Source organism: Artemia franciscana, unplaced genomic scaffold, assembly GCF_032884065.1.
Source record: "Artemia franciscana unplaced genomic scaffold, ASM3288406v1 Scaffold_1013, whole genome shotgun sequence".
Lineage (NCBI taxonomy): Eukaryota > Metazoa > Arthropoda > Branchiopoda > Anostraca > Artemiidae > Artemia > Artemia franciscana.
In genome coordinates, this window is record NW_027062723.1 from 142,382 (window position 1) to 153,041 (window position 10,660).

Here is a 10,660-nt window from a genome sequence, read left to right on the forward strand (position 1 = left end):
TAGCTGACAACCTGACTCAACCAAAAGGGAAAAAAGAGATAATGCTAACCATATACGAAAAGCAACCGTAAAGAATGCTTCAGCAAACCAGCGACCTATAGTAAAGAGAAAAAAAAGGCTCCTGGAGCACCAAAAAGAAAGAGGGATTTTGCTGATTTCGTAAAGCTGATCATCGTATGGGTCAGCAAAGGTGGTTGACAAACCATCAAGGATGAAGATGTTGGCCTTCTTATGGAACCAAAGATTATGGAAGACAATCTGAACTGTTCTCCTGATATTGTCTTGGTGAAATTAGAGGGCAGCATAACAAAGGAAAGATGCAAAGATGGCATCGTCGGTCAAGGAGGAGGTGAATAACTCAGGAGAGAGATGCTTAGATAAGAAATTTTTCCATCGACTGTGCAAAAGTGGGATAACTGGAGAAGCTTTCGAGGCTGTTGGTGGCATGAAATCAGTTTCATTTCTCAAGGAGAGATTGGCCTAAGAAAGACTCACATTAAAGAAGGAAAACAAATCGAACAACATTTGGCAACTGATGAAGATCTGACTGGGAAAATACAGGAGCGGGACTACCGTCTCCCATTTGGAATGAGGTTTTAACACTGTTAAAACATCTTTTTGAGGGAGCTTCGAAACATATTTTATAATGATGCCAGCATATATGCCAAAGGACTAGAATTTTGGAGGCTAATCTGCATCATTTTCAAGAAGCCGCCTATAATCTTGGAAAGTTGCTGGGAGAGACGCGGACAAGTATAGCAACGGCATAGGAGCCATGTACCATCACCAGAAAAATTATACAGAAGATCAGAGAGGCAGAACTCCATCTCCATTATGGGCTAATTACCATTCCAAGAGCATGCATTTATAATTCCAAAAAACTTGTGACCCTTTTATAAGGGCTATAACCAAAAGGCTTAACCAAAAGGGAAAAAAGAGATAATGCTAACCATATACGAAAGCAACCCCAAAGAATGCTTCAGCAAACCAGCGACCTATAGTAAAGAGAAAAAAAAAGGCTCCTGGAGCACCAAAAAGAAAGATAGATTTTACTGATTTCGTAAAGCTGATCATCGTATGGGTCAGCAAATGTGGTTGACAAACTCTCAAGGATGAAGATGTTGTCCTTCTTATGGAACCAAATATTATGGAAGAAAATCTGAACTGTTCTCCTGATATTGTCTTGGTGAAATTAGAGGGCAGCATAACAAAGGAAAGATGCAAAGATGGCATCGTCGGTCAAGGAGGAGGTGAATAACTCAGGAGAGAGATGCTTAGCCTTAGCCCTAGGATACATAACCCTGATAAGAAATTTCTCCATCTACTATGCAAAAGTGGGATAACTGGAGAAGCTGTCGAGGCTGTTGGTGGCATGATTTGCAGATAGAACTGAAGTAGTTGACCTGCTTCCAGGTATCCAGACTGTCAACTGCGAGAAATTTGCCATTGAACTGAGGAGCATACATGAAGAAGCAGATATCCGTGTCACTCTTCACACGGGGTTCTGTACCAGGACGGGGTCTTATAAGACCACTCCTAATGTGTTGGTTTGCTTGCAGGACAAAGTCATTTAAATCACTAAACTTGCAAATAGACTCCCGTCGTCTCTAGTGAATTCAATTGCGTTTTTGCACTCCTAATGTGTTTGCACACGGGGTTCTGTACCAGGACGGGGTCTTATAAGACCACTCCTAATGGGTTGGTTTGTTTGCAGGACAAAGTCATTTCAATCACTAAACTTCCAGATAGACTCCCACCGTCTATAGTGAATTCAATTGCGTTTTTGCACTGTTTCACCGGTTGTGATATTTTGAGCTTCATTTTCTTCAAAGAAAAGAAGACGATCCTTAGAGCAGTCGTGCCGTGGTTACCTCGAATATCTGCTCTTGCTCAAATGATTTTGGAAGAAATCGACCGAGTAGTTGAGCCTGAGGAAGATATTATGAAGCTGTATTGTGAGATTTTGATCGCTTCACACAGAAACCTAAAGGAATTTTCGGGTTTGAATGACCTCCTTTCACTTGTTCCCTTCGCCGGAAAACGCTGAAGAACCTGCCCCAAACCGACGGCTTCTTTGCCTTACATGCGAAACGGTGCATTTACCAATGGCCCATTATGCTGCAGGTCCTTATGCCTCGCCCCTCGTATCTTTCTTCGCTTATTTTTGGACGGGAGATGAAGAACAGATGCATAGTACACATTAAATCAACCCTTCCGGCTTGGCCATCCACTATTCAGAAAACTTCGCCATATTCCAAGTGTAAATCCTGTGGACAAAAATGTCCATGCGTAGACAGAAGTTGCGATATTTTGTGCTCTTGTTGTGGGAAGTGCTGCGAGGCCGAGGCTGATTCAGACGAGGAATAATTGTGCGCGACTTGAAATGGAGGGATACTAAGAAAAAAACATTATGAATTTGGGAAAGTGAAAAATAAATAAATAGTGTTAATTCTGACTTTGTTTAGTTTCTTTACCTGCGTTATTGCTGCCATTTTTTGAACTAATCGTGTTAGTTTGCTATGAAGACATTCTATGGCCTCTAGGCATTTCTATCTCGTACTTGAGCGGAAAACTGCACCTCAAACTTCGCGGAAAATGCATTTTCTTGCATGAAACACCAAAAGTATAATAAAATATCAAGTTTTGGAGTGTTTCACCCATTGCAAGCAAGTGCCCTTGATAATTTTCGAATCAGCATGGTCGGCTTAGCAGGAGGGGGGGGGTCTAATTATCATACTTGTCCCATCCCGTCAAGGTATGTTTCACATTTTCCTGGCGCCCAGACTAATAATTGAAAACTATCCAAGTAAAGTTCAATAGATGTAGTCACAATAATTCTGAAAAACCTAATTGGTTATAGACGTGTAGTGTTTTGTTTGGCTTATATGCCACATGATGAAGAAGAACAACCCGCTAAGCTAAGGTAATAGGAAATAGAGAATATGAGGGTGAAGAAAAAAAAACTATGCACATCATTAACATCTACATTCCACAGCTCACAAACGTTTGTGAAAGAAACCACCAAGTGGGAAGCACAACTCCGAGCGTTTACAGCCTAGCAAAAGATAGTTTGCAATCAACAACGCTTGATTAATAGCTAATAAAATGTCCTACAGCACATGTAACACAAGTCAATTAGACAGTTCATATCCATATCTTGTTTCTCCTAAAGTTACTTTCTCTCATTTTTGGACCAGAAAAAAAGCATTAAATAGTAAAAAAGGGGGGTAGGGTGCCTCCCCGTAACAATGGTTCGAAGTCTCAAAACCTCTGCTTCCCCCACACCCTGAATGTCACAATATAGTAGCCTAAAAATACTCTTTTTCGCATTTCGACCCCCCTACCTCTCTGGAAAATTCTTTTTAATCCACTACAACCTGAGAGTTGGACGAGCGTGGACATACGTACACTCTCACATGCAAACTCGAGGTCTGTGGAAACTATAGACCTCGGAAGTTAAAATCAGAGTTATAGTTTATCAAGTTACCAAATCACAGACAATATCTCCAAGTCACCGATAGTTCCAAGTTTTATAGCAGAGAAAATGTCATATTTATGATTGATATTACTCTGTTCCCAATGGTTTTTTATGGTTCGTGATGTGTGGCTTGTATTAGAAAAACTGCCAATCCCTCATACAGAGCCCCAATGCTCAAAATGATCTTTTAAATGCTCAACAGTTTCATTGAAGAACTCGTGCTAGGCATACGGTACTATATCTAAGATTACGCATGACAAAATGACATACAACAACATAAAAAAAAGTTCGCCAGGTTCAACTACTAGTTCTAATACGTTTATACTGTGTAGATTTTCGTACACTGAAAACATTATTTACGCATATAGAAGCCGATGTAAATTAGATTATAAAAGATTAATTTTAGCATTAAGAAAAACAAGGATCCTATTTTATAATTGGCTAATTTTGTCTGTAATTAAGTGAATGTACGACGTTATAACGTGACGTCAAACGTCACGTTACCATGTATAATTACATGTATAATTACAAACGTTATACCATGTATAATTATTATTCCTACTATATATATTATACAGATTCTTCCAACACCAAAAACATTAAAAATTTACTTGTGCAGAAAACGATGCATATGGAACTATAAAATAGTAATTTATGCATTAGCAAAAATAAAGATTAATCTATTATATAATTGGCTCATTTAGTCTATGAATACGTAAGCAAACGTAGGATATTATAAAGTAGTGTCAAAATTCATGCATGAAGTTAAAGTTACATCAACAAGGGCCGAAAGTCGGAAATATCAAGTGTAACTCACGAGGATAGGCTATGCACCTAGCAAAAATACAATCTTTTTCACCATCACCAGTGAAATCAAGTTTGAAGTGATACAAAATAATAATACCCTGAACTAGCTTATGGCAGGAACTGAATTTCATATACCATACCTGCAAAAAGAAGGCAGATCCCCCTTAGAATATCTACAAAATAGGGAGAAAGTGCTTACACTTTCAACTTCATCCTTTCCAAGGATCTAGTCCCTTCTAAGGTTGAGCCTGTGCATATTTTCAGTTATAAAGATGTGTCATCTTCATGTATAAAGATGACACATGATTTACATTGCGAAAAAGAAAAAGAAACTCACTTTTCAATGGAAGCATAAAACTCGTCAATAAACTTTTTAGCATCGTCCAAAACTGCGTCTCCAGTCCTAATGGGTTTCACTTCTTTAATGGTGTTCATATGATTTGCAGTACATATTGTTGAACGGCAATTCAAAGCCTATAAAAGAAATAAATATTGAATAAATAAAGAATATAATTAACTAATAAAAAAGAAAAAATCCACATACGGATGTATGCACAAAAACATCAAAAAACGCATAAAAATCTGTTTATATCTATTTTTGTTTCGGTTTTACGAGTCAGACAAACATTTCAGGGCTAGATTTAAATCAAAATTAAGTAGTTGTGCGTATCAAGTCATGGCTAATTGTAGAAAAAGCCAAGAGAGATAGTCCGAGAGAGTGAGAGGCAAATCTGGCATAAGCCCTTTTTAGATTTATATAAAAATTATTTCAGATCATTTATTGACAGATAAGTCCATCTATCATTCGTCAATTGATACAATCCGCTCAAAATTGATACAAAGTTTTCTTGGATGATTTGGAAGGGTCTCTCATCCCAGTTTTGAACTGTTTTTGGATTTAGTGTGTGACACATGTGGGAAAACATTTTCATGGAGAATGGTCACACCTCTAGTCAAGAGTTCACGACGTTTCGTTCGAATATAAAGGCTTACTTTTTGTGAGCATATAGCTGTAACACTAATTATTACTGACTCGTTTATTTTCAGGACAGTCACAAAAGGTAGGTTCCTGTGAACTCCGGAATACTGTAAGCATGACATAAAACCTGTCATTTAAACATACGTCGTGGATTCTTGACTGAAAGTGTAATTTTTTCTTCATAGCAATATGTCTCCACATGTGGTACTACTAAACCAAGAAATTATTTAAAACTGGGGAGGAAGGTCGCTCCCAATACCCATACTATTCTAACCTTGCCTTTCAGACATTCTTTGTTTATACCCCATAAAGAGGCTTTGGTCACAAAAAACATTTCCGATCCAATTAAAAAGTTAAATCAGATGCATAAGTGGCTTCAAGATCAATACAAAGAATTTCATGCAAGAAAGATGCATAAATTAGAATAGCGATGGAACGGGTACATAAATGTTGCCGGAGACAATGTTGAAAGGTTTCGAAAGTTTTGAATTGATTAAATAAATCGTCTACGAGTTACAGCGAATTGTCTCGTTACTTATGGAATGACCCTTGTGCAGAACACTTTTTCATCATGACTGCGTTGGCAAGCGCCAATTGAGGGTCCAAAATTTTTCCAATGTCTTCAACATATAATGTAAAATTTGAACAGTTTTTAAATATTGATGATTCAGTAATAAATAAACCTAGGAAATCTTGGATAGGGATAATGTTATTTATGTACATCCAAGATCACCAATCTGCCAACAGTTAAATCTTCACCTTCTGTTTTTGCAACAGCTTGACAAAGGGTCAAAATGTAAAAAGCTCAAATGAGAGCATTTTCTCCAGATGTGCGAGGGGATCAATCGTCGCAAAATACGCCTATTTTATTTCTTAGCTTGTCATGCACAAATGGTAATAAAGTCAACGAGTAAAGTTTATAGTACAATAATGCTTGCCCAGGATTTTGAAAATGTGTTTCAACTCTTAGAACTTCTTGCTGACCCCTACAAGTACCTTCCAAGCAGAATTTTTGAATTAAGAGCTATTATATAACTAGGAATTTTTTCTACAGAGATGGGGTTTTACAAAAAAAAATCAAAGGTTTAAATTGTCAAAATACAAAAAAAAAATAGAAAACCCTCCTTTACCCTCCTGTTCTTAATTCTTGGTTAACCTTAATTCTGGATTAAGCCTAGAATAGCTAGCTAACTTCCTAAAACATTAACAAAATCAATTTATAGAGGTATTTGAAAACTTCACCAACAAACTTTTTACGAGTTTCTATCATATTGTTACCATTGACCTTTCATTTTACCGGTCATATTAGGGCAATGTGAAACTAGTATATTAGTTAGTAACGCTTGCGGTGGTTTTCATTTATTTTTGTCCACTAAAAACTGTACAGCCTACCTAAGGTTCACACTAGAGAAATTTCCTCGAGTAGCCTTCTCATTTTGTACAGTAAAAAACGATTGGATATTTTTTTGTTTCTTTTTTTATCCTCAAAATCTAACATGTTTTTGTGTCACAAAAGAAAATGTATTCAGTAAGCATTACAGATTTAGAAAGACAAAATAAAACAAAAAGAAATTACCGCATATTTACCACATAGACTGTAGAAAAATAAGTATGAATAAAGCAACATAAAACAAAAGAAATAGTTTTGGCTTTTTCTTTTGAGTAGCATCCGCATGAAGGGAATAATTCCCAGAGGCGCCCTTTTTCTACAGATTTTACCAAAACACAGTTGAAAAAATAGGTACTTACTTGTTATATCAACCACGCCACAGAAGTGTGGCTAGGTTAATCATAACGAAATATACTAAAATACTGGCACATACGCAGGGGGGGGGGGCTTCGGGCCCGCCCCCCCTGAAATTTTGTGAAATGTATAATTTCCCCATGGTTTTTTGGGATTTCTAGCAAAAATGGGACATTGATTAAGAATCTAGATACATGAGTGAAGCCTTTTTTGGGGGATTTTACAGCATGCAATTATCCGGTCAAGTCACTGCCCAATTATTAATCCATTTTCTGTCTAACTTTTTCCCCTCTTTGAAGTAATTAGCGATTGTACTGTTATTTTTTTTATAAAGAGAGTTTGCTTTCCACAGCAAAATAGAATTATCCTTGATATTAGGGCGTTTATCCCCCCTTTTCAGGATAAAGTACAGCTTTTAATGAATCAATTTTGGAAACTATCATTTTTCATTAAAATCTACGTTTTTGCAATAGAAGAACTACCCCCCACAGCACCCATATTGCACTGTTAACCCTAAAATTTCCCTTTCAGTGGGATATAATAGATCAATCACTGGTTCTAAATCGCTATGAACATAACCTGAGCCTAAAACGTACTTTTGAGGCTTCAGTCTTCTTCCCTCCATCCGCTACAATACTACAGATCAAAGCTAATCTGTATTTTCCGATATGCTTGCTTTTTGCATTACTAAATAAAAAAAAAAAGTGCTACTTTATATCTGCTGTTTCGAAGGTTTTGCCCCCCCCCCCCCCGAAAAAAAAAATTCCTGCGTACGTGCCTGCTAAAATATGATGAAAATATAGTATTTTAGTAACAAAATTATGGAAACAGCAACGGAGAATTATGGAAAGCATGCCATCCAGGACCCATTATATCAAATACCTAGCTTAATCACATCAACACACCAAATGTTTAAACAAAATATACCAAAATATATCTCCGAGTGGACACAGAAAAACAGTTTCATTACAGATCAAGAACAATGTTGTCACTACAACACATACCAAGAAATGAGTAGAAAGCAGGAAGGTCAGAATAATTTTATTACTTATTAAGGCCTTTAAATGAGGCTAAATAATAATAATCGCGTGGATTAGTAATCACTGCTTATGTTCTTTTAAAAAAGAATTTCTTATTTTTCTCTGTTCTGTAAGTAGAATCGGGAAGATTTTTGCAAAATTATTGTCAATCCCTAGGGGGGAGGGAGGAGTCTTAAGCCAAGGTATACCAAAAAGAAGAAAAAACAACACCTGGGTTAGAAACCTAAAGAGTGTACACACTGCTTATGACACAAGTTAAAATAAAAAGCTTACCTTGACGTTACTTGTCGAATGCAGTGTATCATAAAGGACTTCACCAGTGGACCAGTTTTTAAGCCGTATTCCTTCATTATTAGCATGCTGCTTCATTTTGTACGTCCTTCCCGCACTGATAGTGTTTTGTCTGCTAAAAAGAAAGGAAGAATCATAAAGCAAAAAAAAAAAAACATTGACCTGGAAAGAAAACCAAATTATAGAAAATACGAACACTGTCAAGGTCAATAAGAAATAAAAATCTTCTCGCACAAATTGCTTCAATTTTACGCAAGATTCCGGTAATGATTAAGATAAAATGATGCTATAGAATTTCAATTATTAAACATAGAAGTGCCATATGGGTTTATACAATTTAAAATATTGTTCATTTTGAAACAAAACATATATATAAAGCATGACAAAAATCTACAAATAAAGAACATCGTTTCAGATGTAGGTTCCGCTCACGAGCGTATCCAAAGAGTTATTTAGCAGGCGATTGATATATCAAAGGGTGGGGGGGGAGGTAAATTAAAATATATAAATTATCCACACATTCTTTCTTCAATTCAAATATTAATTAAATCCAGATCTCTAGATTTACTTAAAGTCGACACGACCTTTCCCTACTTCGTCAAAAATCTGCGGAATATAGACAAGGAGAGATCCTTTCTCCTCCATGATTGATCCAAAGAATTCCCAGCAAAAAAAGGTAAAACATAACGAGTCCCAAGACCATACCAAAAAGAAATGCTAGCAAATTCCTGAATCAACAAGCAATAAACTGACAAATCTCCAAATCTGATTAATCTTGGAGGAAAAGGGGTCTCTTTAGTGCATATTCTAAAAAACCTCAATAAAAACTTACACAGCTAATAGTGTTGTGTAGAAAGATTGCAGCAAAATGGCCTATTTGCCTGAAAAACTGGAATTCTCCCTTCACCAAGCAACTAAATAACCATTGCAAGAAAATATTGCTTCTACTGGGACCTAAGCTAAGGATGTACTTCTGCCAAGTACTGACATACAAAGCTTGTTTTCAGTTTGTTCCGTATTAAACTAGTTTTAATTTATTTCTGGTTTTCCGCGGGGAGAAGCCGGATCGCTAATCATCAACCGTGTGCGACCATGGCAGTATTAGTTTTCTTGCGAAATTTTGTCCAGACAAGCTTTGCCCTTAAAAAAAACAAAAATAACCAAACTTCAACCATTTTAACGATTTTTACAGCGCAACCTTAGGTAAAAGAAAGTCCTACCGGTTTCTGTGTGCTATCTCTATGCAACCCAATCTCCAGAAAACTTTTTTTTTCTAATAATATAAACTAAAGTTTCTGCTTTGAATGTTAAAAGTTCAATATTCAGTTTTGTTCTACTCGAAACTTTTTGCATAGAGATGAGAGATTAAGTATGTTATGACTGTTATAATTTTTTTTAATAAACCCGAATGAACTGAACTGAACTGAAACCGCTTTTAAAGAAAATATTTCTTTTAGTTTTGGAAACCTTGATTTCCAAAGAAAGGTCTTGAAAAAAGGTAAGTTGCTTAAAATATTATAACTTAGTAGCTTAATTTGTCAACTATCTGAAAATGGCTTTGAATTAATTTGTGTTTGTTAATCAGTTTATGAAAGGAGAATATGTTAATCATCCAAAGAGACAAAACATTAAATCAATATTTTACCCAAGTCTGTGAAAAACATTTAGCTAACTATATTATCATTAGCAGGTATAAGCCAATTTGAATTTCTTCAAACAGAGGGCCAAGATAGCCAGTGGTGTCAATGAAGGAGGGGAGAGATTCCAACTGGATTTTGTAGACAACGTTTTTTATTTTTGTTCAAAATTAAACCATGAATACCCACCTCCTTCTAGATTTTGAAAATTAAATTTATTGCGTTTTCATTGAAAAGAACTGATAAAAAGTTTGCATCCTCCCCCTTCATTTCCATGGCTATGAGAGGACGTAAATGTATACACTAAAAGCAGTTTTAGCCAGATCCTGATTATTCTTAAATATTACTAATGAAAGGAATTGAATTATCCAAACACTTTTATTGTACCTTCCGCTTAAAGAACTAATTAAAAAGTAATTTTAGGAAGATACATTACTTATAAATGAAACTGATACCTGTGCACGGCTATACAAGTTTCAACATCAATGAAAAAATATAAGAAATCAAACTTACATTCAGATGTCTACTTAAGTCAAAACTCAAGACTAAACTGAAATAAATTTTATGGAATCCCTTTTTATATCACAATGGAAAGAAAGAAGACACCTAGAAATGGACCAAGAATAACCCGAAAAAAGTGTCGACTCATCCTGACAAATGATTTCAAAATGTTGCAAATAAGAA

General features: G+C 36.0%; 1 protein-coding gene across 1 annotated transcript in view; it reads right to left on the reverse strand.

The window, feature by feature from the left end:
• Positions 1–10,450, reverse strand: part of LOC136042288 (nitric oxide synthase-like) — a 33,860-nt gene extending 23,410 nt beyond the window's left edge. The window contains exons 1-3 of the mRNA XM_065727241.1: positions 10,432–10,450; positions 8,322–8,454; positions 4,623–4,759 (exon numbers count right to left, since the gene is read on the reverse strand). Of these exons, the coding sequence (XP_065583313.1) occupies positions 4,623–4,759; positions 8,322–8,417 (233 nt within the window). The 5' untranslated portion in view covers positions 8,418–8,454; positions 10,432–10,450. The remainder of the gene's footprint in view (positions 1–4,622; positions 4,760–8,321; positions 8,455–10,431) is intronic.
• Between the last annotated feature and the right edge of the window lie 210 nt (positions 10,451–10,660).